The sequence below is a fragment of the Typha latifolia genome, chromosome 14, assembly GCF_019914945.1.
Source record: "Typha latifolia isolate L0001 chromosome 14, TyphaL0001v2, whole genome shotgun sequence".
NCBI classification, from domain to species: domain Eukaryota; kingdom Viridiplantae; phylum Streptophyta; class Magnoliopsida; order Poales; family Typhaceae; genus Typha; species Typha latifolia.
Window position 1 is genome coordinate 7,916,349 of NC_133099.1, and position 17,624 is coordinate 7,933,972.

At 34.2% G+C, this 17,624-nt stretch overlaps 3 protein-coding genes across 3 annotated transcripts; 1 reads left to right on the forward strand and 2 right to left on the reverse strand.

Moving 5' to 3' along the window:
* Positions 1 to 647: 647 nt before the first annotated feature.
* LOC140801175 (uncharacterized) lies at positions 648 to 1,454 on the reverse strand. The gene is made up of 2 exons (XM_073156177.1): positions 1,293 to 1,454; positions 648 to 1,205 (listed from the first exon to the last, which is right to left on the reverse strand). Exons 1-2 carry the CDS (start codon positions 1,452 to 1,454, stop codon positions 648 to 650), a joined length of 720 nt encoding a protein of 239 aa, XP_073012278.1.
* Positions 1,455 to 4,696: 3,242 nt separating this feature from the next.
* LOC140800967 (uncharacterized) lies at positions 4,697 to 8,223 on the forward strand. The gene is made up of 2 exons (XM_073155918.1): positions 4,697 to 4,839; positions 6,073 to 8,223. Exon 2 carries the CDS (start codon positions 6,119 to 6,121, stop codon positions 6,548 to 6,550), a length of 432 nt encoding a protein of 143 aa, XP_073012019.1. The 5' UTR covers positions 4,697 to 4,839; positions 6,073 to 6,118; the 3' UTR covers positions 6,551 to 8,223.
* Positions 8,224 to 9,444: 1,221 nt separating this feature from the next.
* On the reverse strand, positions 9,445 to 9,932 carry LOC140801070 (protein RESPONSE TO LOW SULFUR 2-like). The gene has a single exon (XM_073156071.1). It carries the CDS (start codon positions 9,873 to 9,875, stop codon positions 9,534 to 9,536), a length of 342 nt encoding a protein of 113 aa, XP_073012172.1. The 5' UTR covers positions 9,876 to 9,932; the 3' UTR covers positions 9,445 to 9,533.
* Between the last annotated feature and the right edge of the window lie 7,692 nt (positions 9,933 to 17,624).

Genomic DNA, 17,624 nt, shown 5'->3' on the forward strand with positions numbered 1-17,624 from the left:
GTAGACTTGGATTAAAGTGCAATACTTATATTTTTCTTATCATATTTGACTAAATTATATGTCAAATTTGAAAATTCTCATTTAAAAACAAAGTTGTCGAGGATTTAAATTTTTTTTGATATATTTAAAATAATATCAATCAGATTTCATATTACAAAGATATGAAACCAGATATATAAATTTTTTGTCATCTAAAATTTAATTGACATAATGTATTAAAATCTTATTAAATTCTCTAGAACTTTGTCTTTAATAAAAATCTTCAAATTTGACATCTAATTTAATCAAATATAATTAAAAAAAATAACAATTGTACTTAAGTCGGAACTAAGACAAGAGAATTTCACGAAATTGGGCCAATCCACACGGAGGTTAAAGTGCAATTAATTATAAAAACATAAGTGAGATGGAAAATTATTTTGATATTTCATGCAAATAACCCTAGCTAGCCAGGACATTCAACGTAAATGAATACTTGAAAAAGACTCAATATTACAAGTTAAAAATACATGACAAATGATTACGCATTACATGACTTCACAGAGGCGTGTTCAATTCATACTTATTAATCTATCATGCACACAGTATTGTAATCCCTAATCAATTCAACGAGAGTTGAATTAGATTGCAGATCGTACTGCAGCTGGTCAAACACCCTCAAAACTACCATTCTCCTCTTTCTTATCCTCATCTTTCATATCATAATCCGAGTACACATCAAGGAAGTAAAGCAAACAGACGAGGATCAAGGAGCATAAGATCATAGGAATGGGCCCAAAAACCCATAAGAACAAAGGGAGAGAGATATAGAAGGCATGGAGGCCAAGCGACCAGAAGTAGCTCCCTTTGTTCAAAGCCCGAGCGACGTACTCCGCCGCGAACTCCGGCGCGATGCGTTGCCTCTTGATAGGAACGGTGATGAGGATGCTCGCATGGCTGTAATACCGAACGGATTGCACGTTGAGGAGGAAGGCGAGTATGAAGCAGACCAAGATGGCGAAGAACTTGATGGAGAGGCCGAGGTCGCTCCTGTCCCCGAAGACGATGCTCGACCCTCGGAGAACTTGGGAGCTTCCGCTGATGCTGGCCGTCATGAGCGCGGCGATCAACGAGGTCAGCATGATGGCGGTGGAGGCTAGTAGGGTTGATGCCATTATGTTGTTCCGCAGGGTTTGGACTGCCAAGATGCCATTCTTCGCAGTGTCCTGTGATCACCGCAATAGACATAGGATCGAGTTTGTAACTAACTCTGTGTGAAAATTTCTAGGGAAATTTAGATCTAGAGAGCTGACCTCCATTATGGTTTGAACCCAAATCCGCCGGTTCATGGCGTTGATGCCGATGACGGTCTTCGCCGGGTGGCGGAGGATGCGGTAGACGAGCCAGACGTGGTAAAACACCATGATAAGTAGGCCACTAGGGACCAAGATGAAGTCTAGATCTTCTTTCTTCATGATCACAAGCAGGAGAACGAGTTCTTAGGTTGCTATTTAGCTATTGCTATGCATGGTGATTGAGGAGCTTAAGATATATGTGATATTTATAGTATAGAAAGAGTCGTTAAGATGTAGCTTTGCACAAAGAAAATAAACTCTTAAATCAAGATAAGGTCAAAGAGTTTGGATAGGATGGCAATAGCCATGACTGATATCTTTGTACGTGTCATCTCACTAATTACTCTAAAAGTTTATACAACTAGAGAATGCTAATTTTTATATTTAAATAAAAGTACTATTGAGAAGTCATACTTGGAATAGTTAATTACTAGAAAAGTAAAACGCAAGCCTAGAGCCGACCTTTTTCATTTCTTGATTTAGTAATATTTTAGTTCCATAATCGGTTCAAGCTATTTGCATTATTTTTTAGGTTTCTCTATCACCACATAGCGCGCGTAGGAGAAAGAAAGAGTGTTAAAATAGTATTGAATTAAAAAAAAAAAAAGTCCCTAGTGCTGGTGTGCATTGGATTTTACTTACATTTCTTGGCAGATGGCCATAAAATAAAAGAAATTATAACTTTGGGCCCATCCTATAGCATTTGCATTAGTCATTGTCTTCAAGTTGTGTTCCGTTTCTTTTATTTCTGTAATAATTTATTACAGGATTTTTCATTGACTCACCTAGTCGTGTGTCAGTTTGGTAGGGAAGTATACGTATAATTTGGATGTTAAATCGTTAAGCACTCAAATAGAATAATGCTAGGTCTGACCTCGCATCCGCCGTCAATCAAGGAGTACCATCTTAAACGTTGTTCCGCGAATCACCTCTTTTGGACTTCTCCCGGTGGTTACTGTGAAAAATAAATAAATTTTAGGGTCTTTAGGAGGGAGGGGTGAAAACGGGTCTGATTAACTCCGACCCGACCCGCTATTCGACCCGATTCGGATCGGATTCGAATAAAAAATTCCTATCCGATTCGGATACGAATTTGGATATGGATAGAATTTTAAAAAAAAATTCGAATACGGGTTGGATATATTTTTCGGATTCGAATACGGATATCGGATATCCGTTTACCTGCATATTTTTTAAAATAATTTACAGTTTTTAGTTTGCTTATTTAAATAGTAAATATTAATATTGTTACTAATAATACGTTATATATTATTTATAGAGATTAATTTCTCTAATTTTATAAATTTGACATACAAAAAAATTATTTCTCAGAAAACTCATAATAATTTTATGTTAATTATATCTAAATAAAATATTTAAATTATTTTAAATTCAAGCAATATCCGTTTAAGATCTGATCCTCTATCTGAAAATTATCCGTATCCGATTTTAAATTTTGCTATCCGTCTAATATCCGTATCTAAATCCGTATCCGAACTAAAAATATGGATCCGGATATGGGTTGAGCACTATTCGATCCGTATCCGATCCATTTTCACCCCTAAGGGAGGCTCATATAGCCACCGACTTATGTTTTTTTTTTCTTTTTTGAAGATTAAGCTTGATTAAGCATGGCCTATCTCCTGGAAAGGGTCAAGGCATCATTAAAAATTAGGTTATATAGGTATGGGGGATAGAGTTAGACGACCCCATAAAAATAGGCTGTGATATATTTTTATCCTATTTGGCTGCCCAATCAACCTCATAATTCCTTTCTTTTGGCACATGCAAAATTTGATGGTTTTACACTTGGTAACTAATCCCTTAATAATCCAAGGGCAACTAACCTCAGCGTTCAAAACTCTGACTAAGTTGAGCGAGTTAGACTCAACTTTAACCTTGCTATACCTCACCGCGATCCGCAGGTCAAGTCTGAAGGCTCGTGTCTCCACCTCCAGTAGTGAATCGCTTATAGTTGGCTTCCATGCCACAGATAGCAAGGCACCATCTACCGTTCTAAGCACGGTCCATGGTCCACTTTGATGGCCTTCTTCAGAATAGGCTCCATCTATATTAATCTTTACCCATCTTGGAGCGGGCTGCACCTATCAGGTGCTGTCAGTCCTCTCCTTTCTACTTGTTGCTCTCCTTTGCTAGGCATAGTCCTTCGTCAGTTGCACTGCGCATCTAGCAACTGCTTCCGGACTTATGTTATTCCTTAGCAAATATTTAGAAAATTATTTTAACTCCTTTTCTACTCTCATCTCCACTATTCTCAAAAATTTTTAAAAATAATGCCAAGCCCATCTTTTAAATATAAATTAGAAAATCACTGTTCTATTCATCAAATTTATTTTATTATTTAAAATATATAAAATTTACTCATTTAAATCTTAAGTCTTTTTTTTTTGGCTTATATGACACTTCATCCAAGCTTCTCTTAATTAAACCTGAAGGCCCTCTATTAAGAGGGATTTAGATTTAGCATAATCAGTATCGACCCACCTAATTCAATTATTAAATAGATTATATTCATGTTTGCTCTTTAAACAATTTAACTCAAAATTAATTTGTTTAAGTTACATGATTAGATTGTGACAATCCATTTATAATGTGCACATTATGTGATTAACCATTCAATGGCTTTAATAATCTGTGTAACTCATTTAATAAGTTAGGACATGTTTATATTTGATATTTCAACCCCTTTAATTAACTACTGGCATTTGTTGTGTGGCTTATAACACCCAAAGAATTATTCCTAAATGGCTTGCCTTAGCCTAGACCCATCCAATTACCACCTAGAGTTCAATCTGGCCGAACCCAATCCTTAACTCTGGGGAGATTAGGCTGGGTTTGGGCTCAGAGAGTTTAATTTTGACCAAGGATAGTCAAATTAACCTACCCAGTTTAAACTTAGCTCAACAACAGCCGTTTGATCACGATCGTCCGGCCGCGCAGAACGGCACGTATGCTTGCAACTCAAGCGAGATCGACATGGAGCGGTTGGGGCGGGCCCCACCGCCTCTCCTCTGGATTCGCAAATTAATACGTCACGTGCTAACGTCCCTCACCTCACGGCAAAATCGTCAACCCCATTCCTCCGAGTTCGCTAGCACAGCAACCAGCAAACGAGAAGTGGATCCCACCTTTGTGTCTACGTGTCGAGGGCGACAACGGCTATCAGAGCTGTTGCGTGTTCGGATAAGACCAGATGAGACGACGGAATTGTTTTTGTCCTTTTCTTTTCTTTGCCAAATTCACCCCGCGGTTTCATTTGCGTTTCATTTCGTCGGTCTCCGTCTGGGCCTATAAATCGGCGTCTAGTTCGAGCTATGAGTTCGCGTTTTGGCTTAGCACGCGGCGAAGAGTGAGGGGGAGTGAGGAGTTTGCGATTTTGGAGGAAGAGGGGGAGAGAAGAGGAGAGAAGGCTCTTCGTCGTCTTGTGTTCAATTTCCCCCCCTTTTGGATTTCCTACGGATTCCCTGCTGGTTTTCTTTTGCATGTAAGTACCCGTTTTCCCCCTATTTGGAGACTAGGGTTAGGGTTTTTTTTTTTTCCACTCTGGAAGGATTTGGGTATCTTTTTGTTTCTAATTCTATTGTCAATTTGTGTGGTGATATGAAAAAGAGATTGTTTAGGTGGACTTTTGACTAGAAATTGGTACAGATTTTGGTATTAATAGTCTCAGTCTGTTTATTTGATTGGAAAGTCGTGAGGGTTCGATTAGCTAGATCGAAAGACTAACCATGCTCTGGATTGCGACGTAGTTGTATCATGACCAAAGAAGGAAGAGCCTTTCGCGACGTTTTGGGTGTAAAGAATGGGAAAGAGAAGGGAGAAAAAGGAGCAATTTTTTCATCCCTCTTTTGGATGCTTATCAAAATTTGGGAGGCCAATTAACGGATGTGGTTGTGGTAGGACATATTAAAGAGATTACTTCATAAATTCGTCAGTTGCTCACTGTAGCAGGGTACTAATTTCAGTAGAAAATATCCTCCACTCATCAGAATGCTCTGAATAGGTCTATTTTGCCATTTTACACTGCTGTGGTACTACCTGTCTGGGAATGGCTAAATTTAGAGGGCAATTAGAGGTTGCTCGGAGAAGTTTGACTCACTTAAGTAGTCGTTTTGTGAAACATCAGATGGCTATGGCTGTTGAATCTATTGGGAAATCCAGTTTATATGTCCTTGACATAAGGAAGATGCACAGATAGCACAATTCTTTGTTGCTTACCATCTATTTCTCAAATTTATGATCTATATTACACCTAGACTTTGTGCAGTGGTGGCAAAATGTTTCAGATTGATATTGTCTCTTTATTCTACATTCAGATTCTGAGTTCAGCATTAGATAGCTAGAGAAAGGGTGAGGGATTGCAAAGTTCAGTTATGCACTGGGTCAATGTATGGATGGAAATTTATTGAGAATGATGGTTTCTTGCAGTTTCTTGCTGTCTACTTTTGTGATTCTCTCTCTCTCTCTCTCTCTCTCTCTCTCTCTCCATTTTCTTTCTCTGTCATCCTTTTATTTCCCTGCTTGAAGCATAAGTACCATTCCACAGAAGTGCTCTTCCCCTCTATTGTATGTTCTATGTCAGGTTTGGGCATGCAGCAGTTTGATAAGATTGAGAACTGAAGAGTGAATCCATTAGCTTTGTTTGCATTCAATTTGAGATATTGAACAATCCTTTCTTTCTTGTTGTCTTATTCTTATTTTTTCTGTTGGACTGCAGAAAGGACGCTTTCTTTGCTAATTGATACCATACCTCATTCCAAGCAATGGAGGTATATGGCAAATCTATGATTGCTGAGCCGAGCAATGTCATTTATTTATCCAGTATTCTCAACCGTGATGGGCTGATCCCAAGTCACAAATGTGACGTAAGATGCCAAAATGAACATGTGTTCGGAAACATGTATCGCTGCAGGCTAACAGGAATTACACATATCTGTGATAAAACTTGTGATCAGAGAATTGTGTACGATAACCATAGCTCCCTTTGCAGAGTGAGTGGACAGATCTTCCCTCTTTCACCAGTGGAAGAGCAAGCTGTGAGAGGAGTTCGGAGGAAGCTTGATCTGGAAATACCTGATGACTGCGCATGTAAGCGTAGACGCAATGCTCAGCTGCATCCCTCTCCTTTCGAGAGGTCTTTTAGTGCAGTTGCTCCAATCTGCAGTCAAGTTGGAGATGGAATGGATATGAGTTAGAGCTCATCAGTTCCGCATTTACCCTTTTTTCATAATTTCTGTCATTTGATGGAAACTGAGAACTTTCATACCACGATGAGACTTGAATCCTTTTTATAGCTCCATTTGGAGTATATCTATGCTAATGGTACTTTGTAACTTTGAACTAATTTTAGACTTTAAAATTATGGTAAGCTACGTATTGACATTCCCATCTGCCTTAAGAGGAAATTTACATGAAATTTTCTGAGAATATATATTTTGGCTCTAAATTTGACTATAGCGCTCAATAGGAATCTACTAAGGGGCTCTAGGGTTAGTTGTGTTGGCCAACTTGGGAATATTGTAGTACGTGATGTGTAACCTCTTTGCAGCTTCTCTTTATTTTCATTTCATCTTAATTGTACTATTTCTATTCATTCCTATATTGTAAAGTAATTTGCTGAACCCTCTATTTGTATTATTGCATTTTTCTTCTGCAGCTTCTCTTTATTTTCATTTCATCTGTATTTATTTTTATTCATTCCCATATTGTAAAGTAGTTTGCTGAACTCTGATATTCATTTGTATTATTGCACTTTCTTCTTCACATAATTATTTGTAATTATATCAGTGCTTAAATTGCCTGATAATTCTGTATTGAGTGTCTATGCTGTTCCTATTTAATACTTAATCCTGCTTATGTTCCAACATCTCTAAACTATGTGCATCTACTGCACTATACTTTGAGATGGTTTTGATGGAGGCCAGTGAAGGTTTGGTTTATGTTTGTATTGGTTGATTTGTTCTTTTAATTCCCTCTATTTGTCTGCAAAACCTTTCTAATTTCTCTTCATTCTTTGCAGTTGAACTGTTCCTTCGGTTCCCTATTAACATATCTGCAACATATTTCTAAATTATAATTTTCTTCAGTCTTTACAGTTGATGTTGTCTTGTGAACTTACCAAGTTATTTTGCAGGATCTTTCAGGCAACACAACTCTGCAGAGCTAACAAATCCTACTTTGACTAGTTCCTATTGGCATGAGGATTCTTACATTATCTTCTGTTCTTTGCAGGTATGGCATATCCTCTCTTAACTTGTTAAAGCTTCACACAACGAACACATTCAAGAGCAGCTGAGTGTGGCGCTTTGCCTGTTGTAGCCTGATGTCTTGAACATTATGCAAGTGCTGCAAGTTGCATCTCTTGTATGTGGACTATAATTTAGCCATCAACCGGCTCAAGTTAGTAGTATGAATATCCAGCAGCAAGCTTTGTAGATACTTCCAAATAGTAAGATTGAAGTTTGCTGTAAGTATTCCATGATCCTATAATTCACGGTGGAATGCCTGTTACCATGGCTGCTAGTTGATGCCTCGCAACAAGCTCCAGTGTTAATCTATTGCCAAGGATGTCTTCTTGCCCATGGTGTTATAGTTGCAGAGAGCTAACTACCTTTCAATTTGCTTTGCCGTTATGAGAAGAATCTTGAGTTCGTTTGTTAGGGCCTTTCAATGATATAATTCACTTTTGGATTGCTTATGTATAGCCATTTTGTAATAGTAAAATGTGATGTGCAATCCTATTCCACAATTTTTTTGTTTTTGTTTGAAAGGTCTGCAGACAGATCCTCTTCCACTTGATCCTTGCTTTCAATATCTTGATTGTTTTATATTTAACTGTATGATGGTCAATATAGTGATATTCTTGCCAGTCCTGTCACTGAAGAGTACTGTGATCTGCTTTGTGCTTTGACAGTGCACCTAGAACTGATTATAGAGATAATCCAGTTAATTGTTTAAGTATAATATGTTTTCTATATTGCTCCGATTAGGGTGTGGTATAGATATTTATTATGTGATTTTGTTCAAGTTTTTATCAAATACCAGTTTTATCATTATATTTTACAGGGACTATCTACCAAACTAGATGCTGTCAAGGCAGTCTAAAATTTATAATTCCTTTTGCTTGCTTCATCTGCACTTAAAGGAGTCCACTAACGTATTGTATCCTTACCTTCCTTCCTTATCCTGCACTGGAAGACTTCTGCTACAAGGACCTGGCCCTATTTGATTAATTTAAATATCTGTCGTTGTTCTTTACTCTAAATACTTGCTAAATACTTTAGTTGACTTTAACTTTAAAGATACTTTAGTCTTTATTGCAATAAATATCTTATAGATAGTTGCAGAATCTATACTTGGACAAATGGAGCCACATTGATAATCGTCTTTGCTTTATCTAACAAGATCAAACCTTCTTATATTGCAAAATGGAAACCCCGCAAAACTATATTTCACAGATTTCATTTTCAATTTGGTACTTTCTTCGTTATTTCAAGACTTAGGGTTCTTTAAACTAATGCACCTTAAACTATTCATATTTCTACTGGACCTCCTCATTTATTTCTTTAAATATGTAGATGAAAAATGCCAAATGATTATTTTACTCTTAATTTTAATATTTTTTTTCTAAAATAATAGTTATTACGTCGTTTTCAAATTAAACTGATAATTAACGAAATTTTTTTTTGTAAGGTCTTACATAAGTACAAGATCAATATCTCATAAAAAAAATTAAATCAATATAAAAAACGAACAATAATTTTTAATTTTTATGATTTTTTTAAAACAAACAATAATTAAAAGGTACAGAGATTTACTTTAGCTCAGTTCAATGAGATCTTTGAAATAGTTTAATGCTCTCTGATAACTACCCATCTACGCTACGCAACTAAAGGCCTTTGATAACTACCCAAAGACTTCTCCGTCACCAAAGACCTCATTCATAATAGAAATAAACCTCGTCGGCTACCAAATATCTATGCTTCGGGCTCACTCAATTTGCGCGCGAAATAAGTAGAACTCACTCATTTCGATCAAATTAAACCAAAGAAAAGAAGAGAAAACTAAAATAAACGAATGACAGATTCGATGCCAAGTTAAACTATCAATATATATATATATATTCTTTTTAAATTTCTTCTCTCCCAATCCGTTACAAAAACCATCAGAACCCAACGGTCATCTCTCCCCTGCGCCGCACCCAAGCATACTCCTCGCCCTCGCGAGCTCCTCCGCGAGCGCCTTGACTTGGATCCTGAACTCCCTCGCCTGGACCACCGCCTCCGCCTCCAAATCGCCGAGCTGCGCGCAGAGCCGCTCCTCCGCCTCCTCCACCACTCGAAGCCTCTCCCTCGTCTTCTCCAACTCCGCCCTCGTCGCCTGCTCCCTCGCTGTCGCCTCCCTCACCTCCTTCTCCAACTCCTCGTTCCTCCGCCTCAGCTCCTCCGCCCCTGCCAACGGCCGCCGCTTCCCGGCTACTGGATCGGCGGAGAAGAAGGCAATCGAAATGCTCGGAGCCATGTATTGGTAACGATTGCTTTTAAATTATAAAGATTTGGTTGGCGCTGTGTGGATCGGAGGTACGGGGTAGCTCCGCGTTTTATGAGATTTGTATGGTGAAATTATAAACGATCGTATGCAAGATCGATTGTACGAAACTGAATAAATCGTAGTCTAAATGGTAACCAATTGTGTAGAAACTTGGAGGCGATCGGCGTTCATCCGGAGAGAGGGGTGACGGAAAGGAGTCTAGGTTCGATGTATCTGAGACGGTACCTCAAGATCTTGACACGATGCATAATCGGTCCATGATGCACAAATTTTTATCCGATTATGATACGGATATTGAATATTTCTTTACCTGCATATTTTTTTGAATGATTTACAGTTTTTAATTTAAAATATTAATATTGTTACTAATAATATGTTATATATTATTTATAGAGATTAATTTCTCTAATTTTACATATTTAATGTACAAAAATTTTATTTGTTGTAAAACTCTTAATATTTTTGTGTTAATTATATCTAAATAAAATATTATAATTTTTTTAAATTTAATTAATATCCGTTTAATATCTGATTCTCTATCCGAAAATTATCCGTATCCGTTTAGTTAGAATATGATTTTAAATTTTGCTATCCGTTCAGTATTGGTATCAAAATTCGTATGCAGACTAAAATTATACATTTGAATATGAGTTGAATATGATCGGATCCATATTCTATCCGTTTTCACCCGGATTTATCTTATTTGTGAGATCGTGCTGGAGGCTCCAGTAGATCTGATGGGACTAGTTCGGTAATCGTTATACGTGGATAATTGATAGCCACGAATCTATTTCTTAACTTTTGTTACAGAGAAATTTGCATTCACACCCTATTTATAGGCTCAGTATGTTCTACATATTTTTAGGAATATTTGTAAAATAACACCCTCCATCACTTTTATTATAATTTACAACTACCACGTTGATACGATGGATCTACTTCTTTTCTTTTTACCTCGAAAACAACTTTGAAACACCTCAATTAGATCTAAAAGAATATAGAATATTCTATTACCTTTAAATATAAAAATAATAAAACACTTGAAATATCCTTTGTTTGACTTTAATTGTTTTTCCTTTTATTCTTATCTTAACTTAAAAATTTACTCGAGTTTTAAGGTTAATTTACATCTATAATTAAAATTAATTTACCTGTATTGTAAATTACCAATAAGAAAACTAGCAGTGTATTTTTGGGACACTAAAAGTAAAATGCAAGGGTCCAATGATAATTATCAACATATTTGGTGTGACTAAAGGCAAAATATAAGGTCTTTTTGGTAATTTTCTAATTTTTAAAACTTTAAAATAAAATATCAAAGTACTCAAAATACCCATTCACCTTGGCAATTGATGAAGATCAACCCATTCACCTTGGCTAACGGTGGGGGTGACAAAATACACGAGCGGCTCGAGCTTAGCCGAGCCTAAATAATTTTGTGGGCTCAAATGGAATTTCGAGCTTAGCCTAAATAATTTTGTGGGCTCAAATGGATTTTTGAGCTGAGCTTTAAGCAGAGCTGGCTCACTAAGACTTAGCTAAATAAGCTCAGTTCAAAACATTATTTATTAATATTATATATATATTAACATATTATATATATATATATATATATATATATAAGTATATCTATAATCATTAGATCTTTGATTCAAAGATAGGTTTGATAGGCTTCGCAAAAATAGCCTAGTTTTAGGCATGGGATTAGCTCAATCCGTCTCGGTTTGAATTTGGTTAGACATAATTATTAGGCCCGACTATCCCAAATCCGGTCCAAACTTGTCCGATTTTAACTGGACTAAGCTCGGTCCGAGTCTGATTTAGACCTGGCCCGACCCGAGCCCGAGATGGTAGTGGGAGATATGGGCTAAGCCTTTGCCCATTTGGCCCGGCTTGGCCCAGCCCAATCTACTACTCTCATCTATAGCGCAACTCATAATGTATGCATATTCTTATAATTTTTTTAGTCTCACATTGGATATTTAGTGAACTATATATCAATATTTAAATAAGTTCCTATAAAAGATAACTAAAATATCTTCGTACAAACCCATTAAATTCAACTCAATAAAATATAATATTTTTTATATTTAATAAATTATGTTAGCGCTATTATACCAAACCAAAGCCCAATATCTAATTGGCTACTAGGCGGTAACAGGTTAGAATATTCTAGCCCAACCTGAACTCGGCCCGACCCAAGTGATTGGTGGGTCAGATCGTGAATAAATATTTAAGCTCGATTGGCCCGAAAAGCCTGGCTTGAACTGGGCTCGGCCTGCCCAATGATCACATCTAAGTTTGGTTTGTAATATAGTCTCGATTTAGGCTTTGGCTCAACTTAAGCTTGGTTTGGCTCAGCCAAGCCTAAATAAAAAAAGTATACTCGAAATTAATTTTGAACCGAGCCTGAGTTGAAGGCTCGAGTAGTTTACTCCTCTAGTTGGCGACCAAGGTGAGAACTCATACAATAAATTGGATCACAAGGGCCATCTAACAAGCATCAAATATTTCCTTATTTGGATGGTTTAGGAATTCTCTAAGCTTATGTATGTTTGAATTGTTTTCTCTATTGTTGCTTCTTCTCTCGAAAGGACGAGGAGAATAGGAATTGAGCTACCCCGCACCTAGTTCCTTTCTATAGGTTGCATGTTAGACTAAGCCCACTCTATTAATTTCTTTTGGGCTGCATCCCACTCTTAAAACCCAACTATGTTTTGGGCTCTTTGGCCTAGCCTGCCTAATTATTTAGTGGAATGCAACGACGTCGCAACCTAGTCCAATCCTTTGATCTAGGGGTTAGCTCAAATTTTGGTTTAGTTGTTTATTTTTAGAATTTTAAAATTATTAACATTAATATTATCAAAAGGACATTACCCAAATTATTAACATTTACTTATTCATTTTTTATTTGATTTAGAACTCTTTTATTTTATTATCTATATATATGGTCTTACGGTATCTTATAAATATTTATATATTGAATGAAATGTACCTTTCTCAATCTCTGCTTCTCTATTTAGTTTTTTTCCTATTATCTAATAAGTCATTCTCTCTCTTGTCACTCTCTCTTTTTAGTGATTTTTTTTCTTCATCACAACAATATTTTTCTTCATCTTGCACAACCAGAGAAGAGCCATTTCCACATATGTAGGCCAAGCAAAGCTTTCAGCCATCAACTACATTCGCAACCTACCACCACTATCTTCTAGTCGAGCCGTCTCCACTGACTACTATTTGACCTCTATTTAATCATCATCTTCACCTTATGGCTAGCCACCATCATTGTTTGCAACATATCCTCAGCCCCTAGTCATGTTTCACTAATATCTACATCAACTCTAGTCCTAATTCATGTACAAACTAGTAAACTATCGCCAAGTTAAGCCTTGCCATGACCTTTTCTTTAGTCTAAACACTACCTTATTGACTTATTATAATCCCAAGAAGTCCTCGTAAAGTCTTAGCAGCAATATATCACTAGATCGGGCTTCTTGTACTCCATAGTTTGCATCATTGCACACATTTCGATGATCGGGGCATACTGCTTCTAGAGATTGATAAGTAACTCGAGCACTAGACTAAACTCGGTTCACACCCTTCCTAATTGGTGCCCATCATTTCTAGACAACAGTGAAAGACCTTATTTGTTATCTTAGATGTTTCAACTGTGATCCTTAATTGGGTTGTATAATTTTGGTACCATAGCTAATTGGACCGCTTCAAGATAGTTTTAAAGCTCAAATACTCCAAGTTAGCCCGCATTAATTTGTTATCAAAGCTTGAATAGCCAAAGCTAATTTGCTTGAGAATATGATGTGTTTAATGATTCTACTGTGAGTAGTGATGATAGAGTTGAGGTATGGGCTAATGGCTAGGGTCCTTAGTTTAATGACTATAAATAACTAGTAAAATATGTCGCCACTCATGTAAGGGTGACAATATCATTAGATGTATTTATTGTATCTTAGGCAATTTGCACTAAAAATCTTGGTTTTTAATTTTGTCACCTAGTCCCATTTCTATTATTTGATTCAATTGACGTCACTTCATTAGTCGTTCCCATCATCTTCTAACTTTGAAATAGGTCAATGGTTTCGTTTCACGACTTGTCTTCTTCTAAAAACTCTCTTCTAGGCTTTAATAAAAAGTTGTTTTGCATCACTAGGAAGCAAGATCTTTAGCAACATCCTCACAGTTGGTACAAGGTACTTTTAACTTATTTAGCAGTGCTAATGTATGTACTAAAGTGCTAATCTTAGAATTTTGTGGTTAGCAATGTTTTGAGGTTCTTGTTAATTTGTTTTTCCTCTATATTTTACATGAGATGTATATTTATTTGTATTGTACTTATTTTCCTATTCTCTGTCGAAAGAAATTTATTCTCTTAATTTGTACAGATAATTTGAATAAATTTAATGGCAAAGATTAGGAAGTGGGACTCCACTTATCTCGGTAAAATTGAAAAGCATGAATCAAAACAATTTAAACTCGCAAGGGGTTGGAAAGGAGAAAAAAAGACTAATAAAAAATTTCAAATGAGTCAAACCCCTTCATCATAGAGGAAGATAGTAAGGCCACTAAGTAGGCAGAATCAGAATATCTCTGAAAAAAAAATATAGGGCATTAAAAGTTTGTGTTTCTCGCTGCTGTACAAGTAAAATAAATAAAGCGTTCAAGTTGATCTTTGAAAAAAATATAGACTATTAAAAGCATGCTTGCCCTGAATTAATTATTAAGGAAATATATAATTATTTACGCATATCTCATTACAACTTAACTTACGTACATATGTAAAAAAAATTACGTATTTCATCTTTCTTTTATGAAATACCTAATTTAATTACGAAGTTCATCGTAATTAACCTAAATACATAGGTCCTAAAATTTATTAATGTACTTAATTTTCTTTCTTCTTTTTATATTTCTTCTTTTCCTTTTTTATCGTTGCTTGTTCTTGTTCTTATTCTTGTTCTTATTGTATCTTTTGATCATTCTATTTTTTTTTTCTATACAAGTCTCTCTAATCACTATTTAATTAATACAGTAAGAGACTAATCAGAGATAGTGGTAAGATAATTCGGATAAATTAGATAAACAAAAACTCTATAATTAATGTTGCAAAAAGGGAACTTAATTTATGTTGCAAATAAATTACAATAGCTATTTAAAGAGATTATAAATTATAGTTAGAAATTTATTTTTAAACAAAAAATTTTATATTTAAATCAGGAATTATTCATTTCGCCGTAGAAAGATTCCTAATATGAAGAATCTCTGAATACAAAAGTTATAGATCATGATATTGCTGATTTTATCTATTTTATAATATTTGGATGCTAGATGATTATCTTCAAAATATTTTTCCAAAACTATGCTAAATTAAAATTTTGTAGTTTAGGTACAAAAATTATGTGACCCTTACCCTTTTCTTCTTCTTCTTATTTTTTTTGGGTGAAAAAAGCCTTCAAATAGATTCCTAAAATAAATAAATATGAATAGTAAAATTCTAGATCATGATGCCACTGATTTTATTCAATTGGTTTCATATTATTTGGACGTCACATAAATATTTTCTGAATATTTTTTCAAAACTATGCAGAATTAGAATTTTATAGTTTAAGTATGAAATTTATAATTTAAGTATGAAATTTATAATTTAAGTACAAATTTCGTACCTAAATTATAAAATTTAAATTCTGTACAGTTTTAAAAAAATATTCAAAAGATAATCATCTAACGTCCAAAAATTATGAATTAATTTAATATAATTTGTAACATCATGATCTAGAACTTTTATATTTGTAATTTAGGTGCCAAACTATATGACTTGGACCCTTTTCTTCTTCTTCTTATTTTATCTCCTTTTTATGCTTCTTCTTCTTTTTCTATCTCTTAATCATTCATTCTTTTAGTATATGCAAATCTATCTAATAACTCTTTAATTAATATAATAAGAGGGTCATTAGAGATAGTTGTGAGATAATTAAGATATATTAACTAAATAAAAACTCTTTAATCAATGTTTTAAAAAGAGAACTTAATATATGCTACAAATAAATTATAATATCCACTTAAAAAACTTATGAATTATAGTTAGAATTTTATAATTAAACATAGAATTTCGTACTTAAATAAAGAATTATTCGTTCCGCTGCCGATAGATTAATAATCTAAATAAGCTCCGAATACAAAAGTTCTACATCATAATATCATTGACTTTATCCAATTGGTTTCAAATTTTTGGACGTTAGATGATTATCTTTTGAATATTTTTCTAAAACTGTGCAGAATTAAAATTATGCGTTAAGTATGAAATTTAACATTTAAGCACGAAATTCTAACTATAATTCATAATTTCATATTTAAACTAGGAATTATCTTTTGAATATTTTTCTAAAACTGTGCAGAATTAAAATTATGCGTTAAGTATGAAATTTAACATTTAAGCACAAAATTCTGACTATAATTCATAATTTCATATTTAAACTAGGAATTATTAATTTCATCATAAATAGATTCCTAATCTAAAGAAACTCTTAATACAAAAGTTGTAAACCATGATGTCAACGATTTTATCCAATTGATTTTATAATATTTAGACGTCAATTAATTATCTTTTGAATATTTTTCTAAAACTACGCTAAATTAGAATTTTATAGTTTAACAACGAAAACTAGGTGACCCTTTTCTTCTTCTTCTCTCTATATTTTTCTTTCTATTTTTTCTATATAAATCTCTCTAATTATTCTTAATTTAATTAATACAGTAATAGACTAATCAGAGATAATTCTGAGATAATTATGATAAAATTAAATAAACAAAAACTCTTTAATTAATGTTTCAAAAACAGAACTTAATTTATGTTGCAAATAAATTACAATGTACTTAAAAAATTTATGAATTATAGTTAGAATTTCGTAGTAAAACATAAATTAAATTAGAAATTATTCGTTTCACTACAGATAGATTCATAATGTAAATAAACTCTAAATACAAATGTTCTAGATTCTAATGTCACTAATTTTATCCAATTAGTTTCATAATTTTTGGATATTAAATGATTATCTTTTGAATATATTTTTAAAAACTGTGCATAATTGAAATGCTGCATTTAAATATGAAGTTTTGCATTTAAGTATGAAATTTTGGCTGTTATTCATAATTTCATATTTAAACTAGGAATTATTCGTTCCACCGTAGATAGATTCTCAATCTGAAGAAATCCAAATGTTGTAGATAGCGGTGAAAACGGATCGGATACTGATCGGATAGTGCTCAGCCTATATCTGGATCCATATTTTTAGTCCGGATACGGATTCGGATACGGATATTAGACTGATAGCAAAATTTAAAACCATATCCTAACTAAACGAATACGGATAATTTTCGGATAGAGGATCAGATCTTAAACGGATATTGATTGAATTTAAAATAATTATAATATTTTATATATATATAATTAACACAAAATTATTAAGAGTTTTACGCTAAATAATTTTTTTATATGTCAAATTTATAAAATTAGAGAAATTAATCTCTATAAATAATATATAATGTATTATTAGTAATAATATTAATATTTACTATTTAAATAAGGAAATTAAAAACTATAAATCATTTAAAAAAAATATGCGAATAAACGGATATCCGATATCCGTCTCCGAATTCGAAAAATATATCCGACCCGTATCCAAATCCGTATCCGATTTTTTTTAA